Raw genomic sequence first — 24232 nt, forward strand, 5'->3', positions numbered from 1 at the left:
ATATTGAAACTTGCTTTTTTTCATATTCATTTAAAGTTGAACTTTATTTGAAAAAAAGTTGTATGTATTATATATAAAAAATGACTTGTTTGTCTGCCTGTTTTCACAATAGGACAGTTTTAACATTCTGTAACTTTGTTTAGAGGTTTTAAAAATTAGTAATTAAGTATATTTAAATCTTTAAGAAAAAGTTTTATCTATAAGTACTAACATAAAAATTTCTAATTGTTGGCTTGAATATGGTGAAAAATGCTATTTCAGCACTCTGTAAAGCTAGGAAACATTTTTTACACTAAAATCTCTGTTTTAACAATAGAACTATTATATTACTTACACACATGTCCACTTGATCAAACTTATCAGTCATCTTATTATTGTAAAAAAAAAAAATATATATATATATATATCTTTTTTGCACACAACACCTAAAACAGATTTTTTCTCAAAATTGCGTTACAATCATATTGAAACTAACAACATAGAAAAAAGTTTGAAAACAACAGATAAAATGTGAAATTGGGAATGAATCCCATTTCACTATCGGCGTGGAGAATTATTATCCTTTAACTTAAAAAATAAGTCTCATTGATGTAGACGATTGGTCTTCTTCAACTTTATTCAAATACACAAACCATTTGTACTGAATATCAAGATTTTCAATAAGAATTGCCCTGTTATTTCTGATTCTCTTCTATTTGAATTCAATGCTTAACAAAATTGTCTGTAGCTACTCTTTTGCCCATTAAATTCCCATTACTTTTTAGTTTTCTGGTGAGTTTCCTTAGAGAAGGCAAGTAGCTCTTGTTTAAATAAAGTTTAGTACTTTACATCATATGGCATTCCGATCAAAATGGTTTGTCATTTTCTTTTTGCTTTTTATTCCTTTGCGAAGAGAAATGAATTTTTTTCTGAAGCTATTTAACAGTAATTTGTTATAGTGTTTTTTTTAGACTCCTGTGGCAGATGCAACACGTAAAGCTTTTTGGGGTCACTAACAAACATTCCAATTACAGATTCTCCTGCCATGTAATTAAAAACATTGCGCATAATTTCTTTCTCTTGGTGGTGAATGCCTTTTTCATGTAAATTAGACATAGTGTGCAAAATAATAAAATCACTTCACTACCATAAAAATAGAGCTGACAAAAAAGAGAATAAATTATTTCTAAAATTTCACTTAAGATTTAAACCACTTTCAAGAATTGAAACTCAAAGAACACTATAATTGGACAATAACCTTCTACACTTTGGATACATACAATTAACTGGACAAGTTTTAACTGCAAATACAGTATAAATTGAAACTGAATCATTTACAAAAACAAGTGTCTCTGAATGAATCAGAAATGATTTGTATAAGTAGAGATTTAATGTTTCATTTGAATGTTTAGAATGGCACATTGCTCGTTATTATTACAAACTTGAATAAATAAATTTTTCTTACATATGACTCATAGCCTAGGCTAGCGTATGGTTATTTGCTACTAGAACAAGAGGCGAAGAGCATAGCATAAACAGTAGACATCAACTTGTGCGTGTTTGGCTTGGATGTTTTATATTACCTCTTGCACATGGCACCATGTGCAAGAGGTGACTAGGATTCTTTGGACATATCATGAGAATGCAAGATTCAAGACTTCTGAAACAGCTAGTATAATACAATCTTGACTCAAAAAACACTAAGACAGAATGCAGATGGATTAGGGAAATAAAAGAGGATCTGAAGGAAATTGGCATTATGTCAGTAGTCATCACAGATAAGATAAAATTAAACAAGAAAATCAAGAACAAAAACACTCGCTTTACACCCACAAGAAAAAACTCACAATGTGAATACTTTCAACACTAAAAAAGGGCACAAAAATCAGAATGTAAAAGTACTAGGAGGACCACAAGGCCGAAACAGTCCCATCAAAGAGACTTGGATAACAGACTGACTAAAGTGATCCTATGTGGTCATAAAAGATAATAGTAAGAATCGGATCGAACCAATTAACAAGAAATTAACCAATTAAAAAGATTCAGTACGTAAATAATGACAATTATTTTCTTTCTAAGCTTTGATTTGCAACAAGTAAGATACTTGGTGTTCGGATATAATCCCAATTTTTAAAAAAAATTAAATTAAAAATATTTTTTTCAATTAATACCACTTAAATTTAAATTCACAACTTCTGTTCATATATTAATGCAAATTTAATGTAATATATATGATTCGGCATATAGAAAAACTAATGAAGACCAAATGTCCTGAGGTTGAGCCCTATTCTAGGTTTACAGCACCGTATCAAAACTGCCTAGACTTTGAATCAATAGTGTTACGTAGAGAATTTTAAGAATTAGCTGAACAATTTTACAATTTACAATTTTACTGAAAACTGCAGTGTAAAATGTGGAAAAAGTAATGTAAAATTTGAAATGCATTTAAATGATAAACTATGGATCAAAACTGACCGTTAACAAAAGATGATTGGGATTAAAAGTTAACTGAAGATGACCTTAGTTTTACTAACATATATTTTTTAGACACAAGCAACTAACTGCAAACAGATATACTTTGCAAGATGTATATCAAATAGGGTTTTCTGAAAAAGTTTGAATTTTAGATGTAAAAAAAAAATTCTTCTACTATAGAGGTAAGTATGAAGCATCATATAGATATTTAAAAATAAATAAGTTTTTTAAATATTCCAGAACATATTTTAAAACTACAAAAATCTTGAGATTTAGAAATCTATTTAAAATAATTGATGAAGGAAACTTAATCAATCAATAATCTCTGTGTTCACTTGCCTTGTTCACTTTATTTTACCACAAATTGATGGTGTCTGTATTAGAATATAAATCAAATTTTGCATTGTAAATCGTGCATCTCACATTTCTCAAACACAATAGACCAATGGCTCAGAAGATAACTTAGAACACACACTTGAGTAAATACAAACTTATCCCATAACACTAGGCCAAGTTTACGTTTAACAGTATTCCTTTAAATTTGAATAATAACCAACAATAATAATGTCCAATTGTTCATATCATGCTGAGAAATTAATTCTTATTGTCAAACTTGTTTTGATTGTCATATGAAATTTTATGAAAAAAATTGAAATTTAATTAACGTCTACTTATTTTAGAAAAATGATTAAAGTTAAAAATTTTAGTAAGAAAGTATCATATTTTTTGCATGGTATTAATTAATTATACTATATTGTAATTTTAGCATGATGAATATATTAATATTACATTTATAAATTAAGTATTTACTAAATTGGAGCTAAAATAATAATAAAACCATAACAAAGTGGTTATTTACATTTTAAAATTAAAATTAAAATTAAAATTAAGTAATAGAATGTCAATTATTTTTTTTATTTTGAAAAAATGTATTAAACATCAAAAACTAAACTCTGTACAAAATCAGAACATTAAAAAATCTCTTTTTTATAATGTGGTACAACAAATTTGTGCTGAGTCTTGCAGATGTGCATGATAGATATTTCATAAATGTGGCTCCACATGGTAGGCAGATGTTGTTTTATGTTGTGAAGTTGGGTAAGTTGTTTAATTCTTGTTGTCTGTTCTTGGTTTTCACTAAGACTAAGTAAAGTAAAGTAAGTAAAATGTGGAAAAAGTAATGTAAAATTTGAAATGCATTTAAATGATAAACTATGGATCAAAACTGACCGTTAACAAAAGATGATTGGGATTAAAAGTTAACTGAAGATGACCTTAGTTTTACTAACATATATTTTTTAGACACAAGCAACTAACTGCAAACAGATATACTTTGCAAGATGTATATCAAATAGGGTTTTCTGAAAAAGTTTGAATTTTAGATGTAAAAAAAAAATTCTTCTACTATAGAGGTAAGTATGAAGCATCATATAGATATTTAAAAATAAATAAGTTTTTTAAATATTCCAGAACATATTTTAAAACTACAAAAATCTTGAGATTTAGAAATCTATTTAAAATAATTGATGAAGGAAACTTAATCAATCAATAATCTCTGTGTTCACTTGCCTTGTTCACTTTATTTTACCACAAATTGATGGTGTCTGTATTAGAATATAAATCAAATTTTGCATTGTAAATCGTGCATCTCACATTTCTCAAACACAATAGACCAATGGCTCAGAAGATAACTTAGAACACACACTTGAGTAAATACAAACTTATCCCATAACACTAGGCCAAGTTTACGTTTAACAGTATTCCTTTAAATTTGAATAATAACCAACAATAATAATGTCCAATTGTTCATATCATGCTTGAGGTTGATAAATGATATACTTCACATGAATACAGGTATTCGGTTGTGTATATGTTATTAAACCAAGTTTACAGAAGTTAAATGACTAATATTTTCAAGGTATTCAACAATTCACATGTCTTTACACAATAATTTTCTAAGTCTCATCCAATCATGAGAAATTTTCTTCACCTTATCAATATCTCAGATGAATTACAATGTAAATGCAACAATTTATATAAAAAAATAAATGTAAATATAAATTATTTGTCTCTGCAATTAATATACCATCATTATTACACCCTTCTGCCAGATGTGTCTTTATGGTAAAGAGCTTAATTTCTAATCAGGGTTAATAATATATTGCACACCCAATTTTATTTAATCATCATTTTACTTTATTTAACATTTATTGACTTAAATTAATTTTATTTACCATCAATTTATTAGCGATTTATTAGTGATCAATTACAAACAATTTTAATTAACAATGAACAATTTTGCTTTATATAAGTATATTCATCTTTTGATTCACTAAAAATAAATGTTCATTTATCCAATTAAATTACTGATTATTAAAATACATATAATTCATGGATATAAATTAAGAGATTTGCACATTTTTTTAAAAGTAACCTCTTTTACTAATAACGAGTTTATATATTCAAAACAGCTATATGTTAAATATTAATACAATTATATCATGCAAAACAATAGTATTTAAAATACTTTACCATTCAGTTACATTACCAGCATTGCACTTACAATTTCCTTTAATCTAAAGCTACTCTAGTAAAAATTTACTTACATAAAAAACTTATAAAAAGATAAAAAATTAATAATGTACATGCTTTATATACTGAAGTTATATGGCTTTTAAGCTTTGCATAGTTTGAAAATTATAGTACAATTATCAAAAATTGTAATACATTCCTTGACAAAATTTTTGCCCCAAAAAAAAAATTACTTATCATAAAGATTTCCTGCTTTAGAATAATGACTGACCCACATTATTCTGTTTAATCAACAAATCTACAGTGCATTGCAAAATATTTCATAAAAACAAAGCCTTCAAAATAATTCTACGATACTTTAATCAAAATCATTCTGTATAATTTTTTTAAATCATGCACAATTTTTTAAAATTTGTTACTTCTACATTGATTCTGGTAGCATTTTCAAATTATGGAAAACTGAATGAGAAAATGTATAAATAAATATTATAATGAATTTAATAAGTTTATGGATGAATAAATATGGTATAAAAAAAAATCAATGCAGTGGCAGCTTGCCCATAACGGCTGCAGAGTTTCACATCTAAAATCATCTTAAAATTACTATGAACTTAATTACAAGAAAATAAACTATAAAATAATATTAAACATTACTGATTTGCTAGTTTAACAGAATGTAAACAAAAGTTTTAGAGTAATATAACAATGATGTTAGAGTGAGAAAATGTAAATATAAAGTGAGTTCCCAATTGATATTGCATTTTGTGCTCTGTATAAAAAACACATTTTCAAGAGAAAAGCAATGAAAAGGCATGCAGTACCAATATCTGCCATTTGGGCTGTAGTCAATATGTATTAAACCAATTCTCAATGGCAGGTGCTACGTGAATTTTGATTAATGTAATCAATCATGCATTTATTTATGACCTGATTCAGATCTTTCCAGTTTTTTAACAGGTAGCATTTATAAAATTATAAGTGTAAACAAGCTTATTTGAAGATACAATTGTGACACAACTTCATGTACCTGATAATCTATTATTTTTACCTGTTCTGCTGTAAATGTTTTTTTTATTCCAACTTTTCAGTCACAGTTTTTTTAAATAAAATCATGCATAGCAGAGTGGAACAAAGTACACACTAAGGGATCATTAAACCTGATCCAGTTGAATTTATGTAACCTGAACAAAACAATAAAGTTTAAACTTTTGATAAAATAATATAAAATTTTACCCCGTCTTTCGTAAATTTATTCAAATATGTTGTCTACAATGGGATGCTGAGGTTAATGTTCACTGAGGTAAATGTTCCCTTGCTTGCATTTGCCGATGACTTTGTTCTGGTCATAGTGGATAGGACCGAGCAGAACATCATGGCCTGGGACAATGAAGCCTCGAATTAATGAGGGCCAGGCTATTCAATAAAGAACTGAATTGGACACAGAGAAGACTAAGGTGTTAGTCATGGCCAGAAAGCAGAGACCAACGTACTTGGAGGAGATTGCCTTCAAAGTACAAGATGTCAGTGCTTCCTAGAACTTTCGTGAAATACTTGAGGTATGGCTGGATGAGAGGCATATGATCACATATGTAGAGACATATGATCGAAATCATGGTTAAAGCAGAGGATGGTGATTGTGCTGTGCAAGCTTCTCAGTAATGTTGAAATGACGCATGTAATACAGTGTTGTGAATTTGATCCTGCTATACGGAGCACTTGCCTGGTTAAGAGCTCTAAACACATAGTGTAATAATAGACTGACACCCTTGAGTGGGTCCAGAGAAGGATGTCTCTGCAAGTCTGCTTGAGCTACAGAACTGTCTCCTTTGAGGTGGCAAACAATGAAAATACCACACATACAACCTATATAATAGTATCTGTTTCACCAGAATTAATTATAATGTTTTATTATTTTATAATTTTAATAGTTGATCACTTTTTTTTTGTCTTCAGTCATTTGACTGATTTGATGCAGCTCTCCAAGATTCCCTATCTAGTGCAAGTCGTTTCATTTCATTGTACCTTCTACATCCTACATCCCTAACAATTTGATAGTTGATCACTAGAAATCCAAAAATATGAAAATTCAAAATCACCTAGATCCCAAGATGTTTGAATTACTAATGTTCTATTCTACAGACAAAAAAATGCCTTATCTTACCCTTGAACTTTATGAAACAATCATAAAAATATATAACAAACATTTTTAGACCTAATAAACTCCTAGACAATATCTTAAATACAGTGGAACACCAATTATTCAAAGACTGAATCCAAATAATTACAATAAAGGTTTATCATACATATTATACTAATAATGTTTAATGGATATCACACTTAATAAAATTACTTAACTATTAAAAAAAAATTGTATCTCAGTATAATAAAAAACGCTCAGAACATATGCACAACATAATAAAAAACAGATATAGTAATGGATTAAAAAAAATCCATTGAGTATTTACTAATAAAAGAACCAGAATAAAATTTTAAATTGCTAATCAATTAAAAATTTACTACACTAAAGAACTTATAGAAAATTAAAAAAAATTATTAAATTTTATTATTACTGAGGAATATTTAGAAATACATTTCAGTACTACTGAGAAATTCAGCTGACCAATTGTATTTTCATCAATCTTTTCAGAAGTTCATTTTATAATTAGTTCAACACAGGTCTAAATTTACATATATTTTGCACTATATGAATTCTATAAAAGTTAACTCAGTAATAAAAAGATCTATAAAAATACATTTCCTTTTGAAGCAAAGCTTTATTTGAATAGTATTTTAGATTTTCTTAATAGTGTATTAATTTTTTTTTTTAATTACTTAGTGTAGATGTAAGAAGTCTGGATAATTGATATTCACCAATCGGTAATAAAAAACCAAAAAAACAGTATTATACCACTATGTGTCTTCCAAATAAAAAAATCCTTCAGCAATATTTTCTTCAGCTAGAACAGCAATGATAGTATTACAGAACAGTTATTAGTTCTTCAACATAAGTAGAATGTCTGTTAAGTATAAATCTGGCTTGGTTTGTCATCAAAAAATAATAACTTTGTGTAAAAACAATTTTTAGTTTGATGGACAAATGACAACACAATTTAAAGTAATGATAAAAATAAGAGGAGTAGTACAGGAAAATATGAAAATATGTTCACATTTCACTTACATAACAGTCAAAACAAAAACTATGAGGTGTAAAATTGAATAAGGTAAATAAAATAAGGTAAGTAAAATTAAATAAGGTAAATTCAATAAGGTAAACAGAACAAAACATAGTTAAATGACAACTACAAAACTTTTTTTTAATGTTAGAGCATCCTTTTAAAGAAATATTTTTAACCCAATAATCATTGGTGTGAAAAAAAAATCTTCCAGTACCTGAGACAGATCTCATAATCACCCATAAATGAATTAAGAATGCAGACTGATAACTCCATTTGTTACAGCAGCAGAGAAAACTTCCAAGTTGTAAGATAGAACTTTTTTAACGTACTTTATCTAACATCTTTAATATTTTTCTGTAAGGCATAAAAATTACATATGATAGAAATCAAATTCCATAAATAAATGAATCCTTAAGACCCATGCTATACAAAAGTAGAGACCTTTAATTTTTTAGAGGGTGCACTACATTTTTTTAAAAACTTTAGTTTTCTATTGGTAAAATAACTATACTGGAGCATTTTAAATATATATATTGAAAAAGCTTGAATCATCATATCAATGTATATATTTTCTTCTACAAAAATAATTGTACATATGAAAAAAAAAATCACATAAATTTTAATATCATACCAATACATATAACATAAGTACAATCTCCAGTGAAGCTGTTAACATTAATAAAATAACTAATTAAACACAAACATATATAAAATTAAACAAAAAAATTTCAAATAAATTCATGCTTACATACTTTCGTCTCTTTTCAGGCGGTAATTTAATATCATTTTGCATCCTAACATTGACCATATCAGCAGGTGTACCAACAAGTCCTCCAGCTGCACCAGCTCCAGCAGCCATTAATACTTTCATTGTAAAAGAAATAGGTTCTCCATTTGGTGAAACTGTTTGTTTTGATACCTTAAACAAGTTAATAACAATAAAAGAATAACATTTATTAAAATCAACATAACTTTGTTTTGAAAATTATAGGTTGCATGTAAATTATATTGAATATTAGAACTTATTCACTTATCTGCTATATGGAAGATATATATATATAAACATTGCAATAACAAAAAGAGGATTTAGATGAGTGTATATTTTTCATAAAACCCAGCAAATGACTATTAAAATATACAGATGGGACTAATTGAAGAGCAGCTTTATAGAAAATATGTTTCTAGGAAACCTGAAACATTGCAAAGGAGTACAACTGCCATATTTCCTTAACTTATACTAAATGAGGAAGAAAAGTAAGAGAAAAGGAATAATAACTTCTACTATAGTAGCACTACTACCTATAACCTCTACTCAACATTTTAAATATTTATTAAAGAATGAAAGCAAACATAGCAAATAAGTACTAACAATCCATGAAACTTCTTCAGTATAAAGTAGTCTATATCATTGTCAAAATTCCTTTTTTGTAGGATTATAATGTAATGGCTAGAGAAGCTTCCAGAAGAAGAAAGAAAAAATCAAGAATGAAAAATCCAGAAAACTTAACAAAGAGATTCTTTCTATAAAGAATTTATAGAAAAGTGTAAAAGGTGAAGGCAGTAGAAATCATTACTCTTAAACAAAAGGGCTGGGTCAGGTACTGGTTCTGCAGGACAAGCCCTAGGCCTGGATATATAAATACTGCTTAGGACCAGCAAGTTACAGTTTCAGTTTCCATTCAGTATGTGATAAATGCAAGAACAGTATGTGGGTGTCGAATAACTGCCGCCTTGGTGAAGTACCTAGGTTAGGTTGAATTATTCATGTATTTGATTATGTGCTCGTTCAATTATTTAAAGAAAAAGCCTGAAATTAATGAATAATAATTGTATTTATTATAGTTTTTGTTTATGTAATTCACAAATATATGAATGATGAGTTATAACAAAACAATGCGAGTATTCAAAAGATGGAACGAGACTGCCCGATTTTAGTGTAGAGCCGGCTTATATAGAATGGATGGAGCCGAGTAAATCATCAGGAGCTGTGTCTCAACATACTGCCCACCTAAAATCATATGATGACTTTTTTTTTATAGTATTAAAATGAAATGTTCCAGTAAAAATATTAAAATGATAATAATGCTATAATTGTAAATGAATGTATTATATGATTTTTTTTTTAACAATGTAAATGAAGATACCACCAATATATTACAGTAAATAATATGATTAGAAATTACCAATAAGTTATATACAAAAATATAATGTATAATATAAATTTGAAATACAAATATGTATTTCAATTTAATTATGAATGTTAATACAATATTTATGAGTTTGTTGACAATCATATCATAAGAATATAAATCAAATGAAATTACAATAATATAGAATGAAAATAATTACATCAATAAAAAATATTATTTAAATCAACCAAGTGAGATTGTTAACAGGCTTAATTTATGCAAGTATTAGACCTCTGCCCGCTATCAAGAATCATAATTGGACAAGATTGAAAGAATTTATTCGCGGTAGTAGTACATAATTAAAACCGATGTTGCTCTGTTCTTCATTGGAATGTTTTTTGATTGCGTCTTTGTATCTTGATAAGGATTACATTTATTATTACTATCAATATTGTTATTGTTTTTATTTTTAATAATATTTTGATAATTAGGATTCTATTGTCCTTGTGAATAAGGTAACACGTTTAAATTTACATTAAGATTCATTTTTGGTACATGCGATTTCCTTTGTTGTGAATTGATGGTTTTCGTTGGCATCTGTAGGTTTTTTGTAAAATCAAATCATTTTTTTTTAGGGGTAGTAAAGAGTCTTCCCTTTTCAGATATTTATATGTTTATGCTTCGATTGAGGAATAGTCTCTTGAGATGACTTATGCGATCTATTTTGATAAATACTGTCACCATGTTGCGACAGATAGTTATGATCATCATTGAAATTTGAATGATCTAGTTTATTCTTTGAATATTAATTATTATTATTGTAAAATTGTTTGATCAATACTCTAGGTTGTGGTTTCTCAGTAACAAAATGTTTTTTTCGACGTTTGACCTTTGTTGTCTCATCTGGATTTGTTGATGCCCAGAATAACATGAATTACGTTTCTTTAAATTTCCTTCAATTATTTTTTCTTCATTACATTGGCAACACATGATATGTATGATTGAACTCTACCAATTTTTTTCTGTGACTGATTCTTAGGTAAACAATAAGTATTAATCTAAGATTTATTACTTTCTAATTTAGAATCATTAATTTTTTCCATATGAGTGTTTTGTTTCTTAGCAAAAATCTTACATTGATTTTTTTTAATAACATTGATTAATGGAATGACCTTTCTGCAGACAATTTGAACAACAATTATTATTTCCCCAAAAGGCCTTACGATCATCAGTGGACAAGTTTAAAAATTTCTTACATTGATATAAGTAATGATTTGAATTATAGAATGAACATTAATTAAAATTAAATTTTGAATAAAAACTTGGCATTATTTATTTTATATTGTTTGTTAGGATTTAAATTAAAACGTTTGGTTAAAGATTTGGTTGTAATTTTATAACATTGTTCTTTGGTTTCGTTTTCTGTATTTTATTTGCTTGTTTGAAATGAATGAATTAATATTTTCTAAAAGTTGTTGTCTGGAATTAAGAAACTCAATAAAGTCCTTAAAGGTGGGAAACCTTTTATTTGATTTCTTATTCCATAATCTTAAAGTTTTATAATCAAACTTAGATGTTAGAAATTGGACTACAACATGTGAGGATATTTTTTTAATAAGATTAGACAAAGTATCTACAGATTCTCTTTTTATGGTATATGACCTTACTATGCAATTGGCATTATGAGATGCAATTAAATATTTGTTGTCAAATCCTGATTCTAACAATTCTAGAGCTATAATATAATTTTTGTTAGTTATAGACAAATCTTTAATGATAGCTACGGCTTCATCCTTCAAACAAAAATGTATATAGTGTAATTTTTATATATTTATAAAATCATCTCTATTATGTATTAAATCAATAAACATATTAAAATAGTGCTGCCACTGTTAACACATTACTTCTAAATACAGATATATTATTAATCGGCTATAATTGTGTTTATTAATTGGTACAATTGAACTAACTTCTTGATTAGATTTTTTTTGGCTATTATGTATACATTTTTTTATTTGGATTCTATAGTACACAAATCTTCTTTGACTTGTACACGATCCAAAGCTAAAACTTCATCAAAGTATTCCAATTCAAGTTCTGATTGAATGGTGTCATATTTGCTTAGCAATTCAAGATTCCTTATTTTAATTTGTAAGGTAGCAATATCACCTTGTGTAGCATCATAATTGTGAGTAAATGTTCCAATCCTAGTTACCTTTACTAAACGTCTTTGTTTAATTAATTGCTCCATAATAATAACTTAAATTAATGTAAATTAGAATAGAAATTGTATTTATAGCAGTTTTTGTTTATGTAATTCACAAATATATGAATGATGAGTTATAACAAGACAATGTGAGTCTTCAAGCGATGGAACAGGACTGCCCGATTCTAATGCGGACCCGGCTTATATAAGGCAGATGGAAACGAGTGAATATTCAGAAGCTGTGTGAATCATATGGTGGTGCCAACTGAATTGTCAGGAGCAGTGTCTCAACAGTGGGAGGATTTGGACTTAGTGTGCAGTAAAAGTGTTGAAGAATGTGTCACAAGTATTCCATTTTTGGGCAGTGGTTAAGTAAAGGAAGCTGTTCAAAAGTGACATTATTCATTTATAAAAGTGTAAGCTAGTTTCCTTTTGAAATTATTAAATTAATTTTTCTATAAAGTGAATGTTGATTTTGTGATTATTATCTTACTATTATAATCGCTTCAATTTTTTTATTAATTTCTATTAGCTATTGCAGTGTATATAGTAAAATAGGAATTGTATTTTGATATTTATGATTGACATATTTTGTTCATTATAATTTTTTTAAGAGTAAATAAATTGAATTTGTAAAAACTTTTACATGTGCCCAATATCTCAATATCCTTGCGAAACAGTAAATACACCATAATATGTTTTTCCTGTAGCAAAATGTCAACAAGAAAACAATAAGGGTTTTCTTTTCCACAAATGGTAAGAAATAAAAATTGTTTAAACAATAAATCAAATCGATATTTCATTTATCATTCTGAAGAGGACTATACAGAAAAAACCTCTGGTAATTGATTACTGGAATAAAATTGGAAAGGGAATTATCAAGAAACATTTAGAAAAAATGTAACTTTTGATGTACATTTTGATTATTAAACAATTATCACTAATTAATTAAATGTAAATAATATAAAAGTTAAACAAAATAAATAATTAATCATTACAATAAAAGTTAATGAATAAATAACACAAAAATCGTTTTGATTTTTATGTTAGTTTTACTCTATTAGTTGGTTTATTTATTTAACTTTATGTTTTGTGTTTCCATTATATTTATTTTTATAAAATTCCTATGTATCTATTACTGATTATTTAACAATCAAACTGCACATCCGTTATACATTTTAATTTTTTTAAACTGATTTTGTGCACTTTCCTCTAACAATGTGGTTGGTTACTCATTTGGTGGAGCAGTATTGACTGGAACAGTGACTGAAAATTAACCGTGATTTTTTTTCCAATACAGATTTGAATGTTCTTTGACCTGTCTAACCAGAACTTTTGCCTCTGGTGAAAAAAAATGGATTAGGTGTTTTTAGGATAGAAAATTTATTTATAAAGGTGATTAATGTCCATCTGATTAGTATTCTTCCTTAGAGAGCATTCCACAACCTAAGATTAAGTGATGATGGCATCTGGTATGTGATTAATGTTAATCTGTAAGGTGTCAATAAAATGGTATGCAATGCTTGTATTATAAATTGCATCTTGGAATACAGTATGTTATACTGGACCAGAGGCTGATTGTAGCCCACTGGGCTGGTCTAGTGGCTAACTCATCGCAAATAAGCTGATTTCGAAGTCGAGAGTTCTAAGGTTCAAATCCTAGTAAAGGCAGTTACTTTTATATGGATTTGAATACTAGATCATGGTTACTGGTGTTCTTTGGTGGTAGGGCTTCAATTAACCACACTTTTCAGGAATGGTCGACCTGAGACTGTACAAGACATCTACATTCATATATATCATCCTCATTCATACTCTGAAGTAATACCTTACGGTGGTTCCAAGGCTAAATACAAGAGAGAAGCTGATTTTACAGTTCACTGCTTCATATTTGAATTTTATGTTAAAGAAAATGATAAAACTGCAGTATTCATGAGCAGCAGAGTAAAACAAACTGTTCCAATTGGCGTTTGCTCTTTTGGGGAGCAATGATGATATAGGAGCATTGTTTTTTTCTGGAGCCATCACTATTCCCTTGGCTATTCTATTTAGATGAGCTGTGTTTAATATCATTTAAAAGTTTTCTTTCTGTGATTTCATTACCTCTTACACAGTACTCTAAACATAGTTACTGCCTGACAGTTAGGACTAGTAAGTTACTTCTAAGGCAGTACTATTAATGAAAAAAGTCTGAAATACATGCAATATAGGCTTTTAAATAGGATATACATATAACTTTAACTGGATTTGAACATGTATCTGCAGCATTAGAATAGCTGTAATAATAAAAGTGATAAATTTTGAATTGGTCTGTGTAAACATTAATAAAATTAGATAGGACTTTATTAAAGTAATCCTTCATTTCCACCAAGTAACAAATAATTATTTGAATTTTCAATATGTTTTCTTTTCATCAACCTAACTGGTCTCTTGGCTTGATTAAAATTGGAATATGGTTTTAATAAACAAGTACATTAGATAATAAACTGAGTGAAACACTGCACGCACAGTTCTTCCGACACTGAACTCTACTTCTTAATCTTCCTATTAGTCACTGAACACAAGTTATTAAAATCGAATATATATATATATAATAAACATTACTAAACCAATTTTTTTTATTTATTAACTCTCTGTACACCTAATAACAACTCCTACTCCTTTTTGTTTGGTTGGATAGGCAGCAAATTGTGCAGCAGTGTGTGAAAAAATACTGACCCTGATCAAGATTCAAACCTACAGCCTTTCACATAAAAAACAGTGATGCAACCACTCCACTAATGAAGTAGCAATAATATTTCAAAAACAGATTGAAGTGGCACATGTCATTAAATACATGTTCATTTTACAAAACTCAATTGAATTACGATTGAATTATGCATATATTTTTGTACATATAATTCAACTCGATCCACCTAAGTACAGAATTAAACAAAGTAACATGACACTTACCTTATTTTTTCATAATGTCTACAATAGTACTTTCATGACAACCCACAATCCTTAGTTATAATTTTTCTTTATAAAATGTTTATTATCAAATTACATAATTAAACTCAAAATGCTAATTAAAATATATAATATATAAAATTTAAAAAATTAAATTAAGATTAATAATTTAATAGTTTATAAGGATTTTCAAATTTATAATTTCTTAAAAAAAATTGTTAAAAATTAATATTAAAATTATTGAAATTAAAAGTTACATATATAGAAAATATGACATCAATTATGATAAAATTAATATTAAATAGGATAAAAACAAAATGTATTACTTGTTTGGCCAGCGAGTACTAACTATAGTACTCATTAGTTATATAATTTTATTCTTAATTTTTAACAATTTTTATATTTAAAAAAGTATTATAATTTGAAAATTTTTAATTTTTTAATCTAATTTAATTTTTTAAATCTTATACATTAAATTTTATATACTATATATATTTTAATTATCATTTTGAGTTTATGCAATCTGATAATAAACATTTTATAAAGAAGAATTACTACTGAGGATGTGGGTGGCCACAAAAGTACTATTATAGACATAATGAAAAAATAAGGTGAGTGTCATTTTACTTTGTTTAATTCTGTACTTAGGTGGATCAAGTTGAATTTTATATACAATAATTAGTACAGAGGTGATATGAGTCTTGAAAAGATTGATCTCAAAAGAATTATTTTTGTACATACATATATACAAATATTTTAAATAATTTTACATAAATTATTAAATAATTTACGAATTTTTATAATTAAACAGAACTGATATCCTAAACAATAAGTACTTATATTTTCTTTTGTAGAATAATTATTATTTATTGTTTTATATATTTATAAAAGAATATAATGTGTGTGTGTGTTTGTGTGCATTGTTTGTTGTATTCAATCTATTATCTCGTTTATAAATATATAAATCAATAAATAATAACTATTCTATAAAAGAAAATAAGAATATTTATTGTTTAGGATATCAGTTCTATTTAACCATAAAAACTCATAAATTATTTAATAAAAGCGTACAACATAATCAAACTAATAGAAGCTTAAAAGCAAACAACACAGGTAATTTTTATTGGGAAAATAGAATAATTTTAAAAACCATAAAAATGAAAGTAAAGAGTGAACAGGATGATGAAACATTGTAACATTTTAAAATGATAAACGACTTACTTTACTTAGATTGAGTAGACTTAGACTTACTTAGATTAATGGTGGAATTTGTTTTTTTCATGACCTTTCAGGGCTAATTATTCTTCAATATAATTTCTGGTATCTCTGTTGTTAATGATGTCTGCCTTAGGAAACTCTACTAATACATAACTGAATATTACCCTTGATCAACATTGTGTTTGCTTAATATATTGTTATTTTACGTGGTACTGACTGAAATGGTCATTAGCCACAAAAAATTCAACAGTATTACGCTGTTGAGAAAGTTCTCAGCCTGGTACAGAGATTGTGCAAGAATGATGAAATGGCTATGTTATTTATCAAGTATGATCCTTTAGATGGGATGCTGTGAGTTTCGTTGTTTGTTATTGGCGATCAAGAAAATTGAACAACTGAAAAACTGATAAAATTGAAGTTTGAACTGATATAAAATACTTAGTTTTAAAACTTTTAACCCCAATGGACATAAAAATTTGACTTTAAACAATTCATTCCCTTCGTTTTTCATGGTAAAAAGATGAGATGCTGAATTTAATTTTGGTCAAAATGAATGCCAAAAACTACAACTGATGAAATCATCACAAAAATTCTCAATGTCATAGTAAAAGTTCACTGACTGTGGATAAGAGAGGTTGTGGAAATTGCAAACATCTCAATACTGATCAATGGGTGCCACTTTTGTTAACTACTAAAAATGCATTTAACTGAACAATTCTAGGACATTTAGAATAATTAACATAATTCTACTGAATTTTTTTATCATCTCACAACTGTAGATAAAATATGGATTAAACATTACATGCCAGAGACCAAAGAGTGGATGGGAGCAACTGAAAGTGCATCAAAGAAAGCGAAAACAAAACCATCAGCAGGAAAAGTCATGACTAAAGTTTTTTTGGAATTCTTGTAGCGTGGTGCTCTTAAATTATCTAGAAAAAGGCAGGACCATCACAAGGGAGTGTTATGTTTCAGTACTGGACTGACTGAAGGAACCTATTCAGGTTTAATGTCTACATCTGCCCAAAAAGAAAGTGCTTTTTCATTCTTTCACTACAATAGGGCGCTTGTATAATATCTCAGGTTGTTGATGCAAAACTCTATGACCCTTTGCTTTGAAGTATTTCCACAAGCACGGTATTTGTCTCCCAGGGATTATATCCTTTTCCCAAATCAGAAGAAATGGCTAGCTGAATGAAGATTCACTTCAGATGGTGAGTTGGACAAATTACGTTTTACTAAGGGTAATAAAAAGTTGGAATGTCATTGTTCTAATAGACTGAATTCAAATATATGACTTTTTGAAAAATAAAAAAAATCTCTGAAAGATCTCATTTTCTTTCATCAACCCAAGAACTTTCTGAATGACCCACATAGCAACCAACTTCACTCAGTTTTTCTGAGGATTTTTTGATCTACAGAACCATTTTCTTGAATGTGGCATTGGTTGCCGGCACAACATCTACTTGATAACTTATAACTTCTAGGATCCCTGCTATCAGCAGATATTGCTGTACTGTGCAACTATCAGGATGCAATTGTATTTAATATCTTATTTTGTAAATTTACACGCTAAAAATCTTACACCAGGGAACATACAAATACTACACAGATCAATTAATTAAGTACTCAAGGAATTCCTTAATAATTTTCTTTTTTGAAGACTAGGATCATTAACAACAACACTTACAGAAAAATCACAGAATAAAGTACTGATAATTAAATTCCGAAAGACCTATCTTTAGAAGAAAATTCCATTAATTAAAAGGTTTAAAAAACTAAGCTAAGAGAAATAATAATAATATAAACTACCTATCAATTAAAAATTAACTAAAATTTAATTAAAAATATAAAAAAATTAACTTAAAAATATTTTTTTTACCATGACAAACTGAACCAAATTTTATAAAAAAAAAAACATTTTTATAAACCTACTTCAATCATCTTTGCTAACAACTTTAGTGATTGTGAAATCACTAAAAATGTTTTGAAAATAGTTTTAGCAACATTTTATTATAAAATTTGGTTTAGTTTGTCACTGCAAAAGTTTACATTTTTAAATTACTACTTTTGTCAACCAACATTGATGTATAAAAAAAAAGATTAATTACAAGAAATTACCATGCAGGGAGTGGTATTAAATGCAAATAACTTCAAGGATGGCAAAATATACTGTTATTACACAGCACACTGTGAGTGTACATCCCCACATTACCAACAATGGTCTGCTTGATGTGCATAGTTTTACAGGAGTTTGAAGAATCTATCAAAAAAAAATAAAAAATAAACAAGATGTTTATAATTAAATAAAAATTGAATCTTCAAACTCAGTTTTAAGCTACTTTTAGACAATAATTTTAATACAGCTACTACTTTACAGAAAGTGATAAAAAATGATCTTGTGCAGAACTGTACAAGAATACAAACAATTTTTGTTATTTTATTTTCTTTTTGGGGGCGAAAAACATTTTTATGTTATCATCGCTTGGAAAACAAAATATAAATACAAAATGTAATAGAATAACAAAAATTAAAACAAAATAAAAGCTTAAAGTAGAAATTTAAAAACAAAACAAACTAAAATATTAAAAACAAAGATAAAATTAAAAAAGTTTAACTAAAATGTTAGACACAAAAACATACACCTACTGTAAAAAATCCAAAAACACTATTAAAAAGTATGTAAAATATTATTAACACTCCGGAGAAACAAAAACACCTGGTCCAAACCAAAACTTTATTTCCCAGGATTTGACACATAACAATTTATAAGCCTATATATAAATAAGTATATAAGGAAACGACAATTTAAATGAATGGTATTTTTCGACTCCTCATATCTCAAAATATAAAGAAAATTAATTTTCACTCCCACCATGCAACTGAAAGTAATACTGCACCTTTCTTTGAAAAGTTGATAAAAAATTAACCAAACTTCAATTAAATTAATTAATTATCTAATAATATATTAATTAATTAGTGTATTCAATATAAATAAAAAAAATCACTATATAAAGATAATCTACAAAAAATAATAATTTAATATATACTATTCATGTCAATCCTAACATAAAACACAATATTAAAATAATTTTCAAAATGTACATCATAGATTAACAATGTTCTATAATTATACTAGTGACCTATTTTCATTTTTATTTATATAATAAACTAAATAAATTTTATTTATAAAAATAACACACCAATGTATTTAATATGATCAAGGATGACAGTTTCTATTACTCCTATATTCACAAGGGTCTAACAAAATAAACATTAACTAAGCTCAAGAATTTATATCACAATTCCTTTAATAATGTTTATCTTAGCAAAAAGCTAATCCTAGAATTAAAAAAAAGACAAAGATAATCATTTATACCTAAGTTTTAAAAAAAAAGAAGAAAAAAGATTTTTCATTGATAATGTTAAAAGTTAAAAAATACTTCATCTGATCAATCTTTCAATTAAGCTCTTATTAGAAACTAAAATCATATTTTATATAACCACACTATCAAGAATTAAAAAAAAAACAAAAAAAAAAAAAAAACTTGTAATAAAGCATTTATATACAAAATTCTCAACTTTTAATGGGATAATCACATATTTAATAACATTATTGTTATAATTTTTCTTATAACAGCAACTCTATAATGGTCTTTTTATTAGTATAAGTTATTTCTCATAATAAATTTTAAATAGCAAATAGGAACAAGAAACCAGAAATCCTATAAAAAAATTGTAAAATGACAGATATCAGCCTGATAAATGTCTTAAAATAAGATATACTGTCATATCATATTTATCTTGCATAGATTTACAGTCATATTGTAAAAAATAAACCAAAATCAATCTTGGATAGAAATTCTGCGAGGAAAAAAACAGGTTTCCACAGGAAATCAATACAATTTTTCTAACAAAATTGTGTTGGATTGTCTTTATTATGAGAAAGCTTTTAAACAGGTATTTCAAAGTTAGCTGTAAAAACTTCTTTTCAATCGTTTATCTAATTTCATACTGGGACCACAATAATTGTAACCCGGCAAATGAGCTTCGAACACTAATAAATCTACAGCTTTATTGACTATAGAACCAATAATACCACGTCCTTTCTTCTTATTTTTCCTTACCTTCACATCTATATATATGAACATTTTTTTCATTCAAATACATTATTGAAATAAAAATCTAAATGATTCTTTAATGTATTTTAAATTAGCTGAAGTAAGAATGGTAAAATATTTCATTTAAAACAATTTTTTTACATTTTTTACAATAAACAGCTTTTTTTTGCAACATTTTCATGGATAATGATTCTTTAATGTATCCAAATTTAGGTAGTAGGAATTCCGACTATCAAAATATTTCATATAAAGTATTTTTTTTAACAATAAACAGCAATTTTTTTTAACAACATTTTCAGGGTTAATGATTCTTTAATGAATCTAAATTAGGTGGTGAAAATTTTCACCCCCAAAATATTTCATAAAACCAAAAAAAAAATAAAATAAATTTATCAAAAAAAAAGATTATTTCGCGTTTAATTACACTAAACCGATTGAATTATAAAATGCACTGTTTTATGAAGTATTTTTAATTTTGTCATTTCATCTGTGTTAAGTGTAGATTTAATTTCATTTTCTATATGTCTTTATGTTAGCGGTCACAAGATCTGTAATTCGACCATTTAATTCAGCACTCATTAATTTTTTTTTTAAGAGCCTCAATTGCATTTGTCATAAACTTTAAAATTAAACACGTCCGCGCCATCAAACACATTACACAATCTATGATTTTGTATATCATAATTTGCATCTTTTGTTTGGGAAAACCCAATTCCTGGAGGACCTGGAATACCTTTTCCACTCTTTCCTCGTTGCCTTTTACTACCTAATCTTATTCGTGTTCATGACATTTCTATATAAAAAAAAAAAAAAATTAAAAACCAATAATCTAATCAAATTCAACATCTTTCAATCTGTAATTATGGATATGATTTCGTTTGATACGCTCTTGTTTCCAGCATAATATTCACCCACAAGGGTATAGAATCTAGATACCAATTCGTTTGGATCATCCCAATATATATAGACTGGATTATAATTAAATTGATCATGTAGTCCGCTACTTAAGAAAGATGTGGCTGGTGTTTTATATGGTGAAACAGATCTATCTGTTCGTTTTGGAGGAATAAGCTTTCTGATTACATCGTTATATTTGAAGGAATTATTCGTTTTTATGGTGCCAGCATCTGTCAAGCCCACCCGTTGTTTCAACATTTCATCATAAGTTTGCACATCTGTTTTCTGAACTTTCTTCAGATCTGGATTTTTATAAATTAACAACTCTAAAATACCAGGTGTGGCTGAATATATAAAACCTTTCAAATAAATTTTATCAACTACAAATTTAATTTCTTTATTTCCTACCTAATGTGCTCGTATCTATAGTTTTATCATATTTCACACCATATACGTGATTCATTAATACTTTTGGACCTGTTTTTAACATTTCTAAATATGGTTTTATATCTTCTACAATTTTAATTGTTTCTTGCGTTTCAGAAAGATGTGTAAATGGAGTGTCTGGCATTGTATATGCGGTTTGAGTTTGTTCTAATGGTATAGTTGTTTGTTTAGATTCAGACAACGTGGTTGAACCGCCTACACCTACTACTTCTTCTTCTTCATCATCATCATCTGAAACTTGTAAATATTGCTCCAACAAACTCTGTTCACACCTATCTTGATGTTTTTGTAAATTACCTGACAATCTATCACCCAATTCGCGTCCTACACTATCAATATCAGTTTCAGTTTGAGGTGGTAACAGTGACTGGTTTTGATTTATCTAGTTTTCCTTTAATTTCTTTTATGGGTTCTATTATCAGTTTGAAGCGTTTAGCAAATAAAGCATCTTCTTCAGCCAAACCCAGCACAAATGCTGCATTTTTACGTTTAAAAGCTTTATTACGCTTATCAATTTCAACTATTTGTTTCTCCTTCTTGTACATTGTTCTAGAACGAAAAAAATTAAAATTCAACGATTAGTTTATTCACGTAAGAAAGCCGCTCCTCAAATCTGAAGATCGACTTTATATGAAAGTACGCTGCGTTCGATCAGCGTTCAATCAACAATTAAAAATTTATTGATACCGTTTCTATTGCGACCTTTATTTTTGTCACTCTCTTATCAATAAGTAGAAAACCATTAACGGTTCGCATTCCAAACGTGTTCGCATAATGATTTAAAATCATCAAACGACATGTCAACGTTTACGTGTTCATTGTAAATGTGTTGTAAATCTAAACCATCTTGTCTGAATATTATTAAAAAATTACAATTGTCTTGTATCAGTTGTTTTGGTTTTTTAGAATACTTTGTGCTAAATGAAAACAATCTATTTCATGGTGACGACCACGCGCAAAGTAATCACAGATACTGTTTTGTTTTTCCTTGTAATACTTATAAATTTTACAAAATATGTATTAGATCCAGTTAAATAAAAATTAAATCCAATTTAATTAAAGTCAATTTAGATCTAATTTTATAATGGAAATACAGATGAATAATAAGGTACAGAGGATGGTAAGGACAATAAAGAATGGAAGGCTATAATGTAAATACCAGTTCAAATATTACAACACAACGTGATAGTGGTTCATGAATCAAAAATGTAATTCAAAATAGATTAAAAATAATGCACACAAAAAGCTATTAAAAGAAATAGTGTTATTTTTAACCTACATGAAAAATAAAACTTTTTTATCAGAAATTTAAATCAATAAATGATACAATTAAATTCAACAAAGAAGAAAAACCAGTTTTTAAATTTAATACTTTTTTCAACTAATCCTATTAAATAAATAAAAAATCATCAATGTAAACATTGTATTTCAGCAAATAATAGAAGGTGAACAATTAATAAATGATTTAAAAAAATTAAACTTACCTCATAAATACCAAAACATGTTGTTGAATAGCTTAGTTGTCGACACAAAGATGCTGACAATCCATTATACAACGCTAACACACCATATTGCCTAACTACATTTCCTGTAACTTTTATTACAGACATTTTTTCTTGTTGAGTTTGTAAGTGAACCTAAAAGAAAAGATACAGAATAACATAAACATTTACAAAAATATCATACTAATGGTTTAAAGAAAACAAAACAATACACTTAAACTGCTTTTGAATTAGTTTTTAACATTTCAAGCTTTTCAGAATCTGTTTGTCAAATTTACAATTACCTTAGATGGGAAAAGTCCAATTACAAATGTAGATAATATCCTTTTCATACCCAAGAACTGCATACAAAAATATAATATTTCTATTGTAACATGTGGTTTGAAGCTGTAGGTTAATGATGTTTCCTTTTCTCTTGAGATGATATTTTTCTGGAGATATTTTCTTCAAAATTCCAGAAGAATTTTTTCCTGATCCTCAAAATCTGAAATGACTTTGCATGTCTTGCAAATATATTCCTGCACCCATACATTGCAAACTTTTCACAAAAATGGTTTGTTTCATTGTTCAAACAATTAAATGTTAATTGAACAACAGTGTT

The 24232-nt window shown here is 27.4% G+C and overlaps 1 protein-coding gene across 1 annotated transcript; it reads right to left on the minus strand.

Moving 5' to 3' along the window:
• Positions 1-8351: 8351 nt before the first annotated feature.
• On the minus strand, positions 8352-23754 carry LOC142330515 (mitochondrial dicarboxylate carrier-like). Its single transcript, XM_075375837.1, has 3 exons — positions 23614-23754; positions 8915-9081; positions 8352-8516 (listed from the first exon to the last, which is right to left on the minus strand). The coding sequence occupies exons 1-3, from the start codon at positions 23737-23739 to the stop codon at positions 8483-8485; spliced, it is 327 nt and encodes a 108-aa protein (XP_075231952.1). The 5' UTR covers positions 23740-23754; the 3' UTR covers positions 8352-8482.
• Between the last annotated feature and the right edge of the window lie 478 nt (positions 23755-24232).

The sequence above is a fragment of the Lycorma delicatula genome, chromosome 9 (genome assembly GCF_047948215.1).
Source record: "Lycorma delicatula isolate Av1 chromosome 9, ASM4794821v1, whole genome shotgun sequence".
Classification (NCBI taxonomy): Eukaryota; Metazoa; Arthropoda; class Insecta; order Hemiptera; family Fulgoridae; genus Lycorma; species Lycorma delicatula.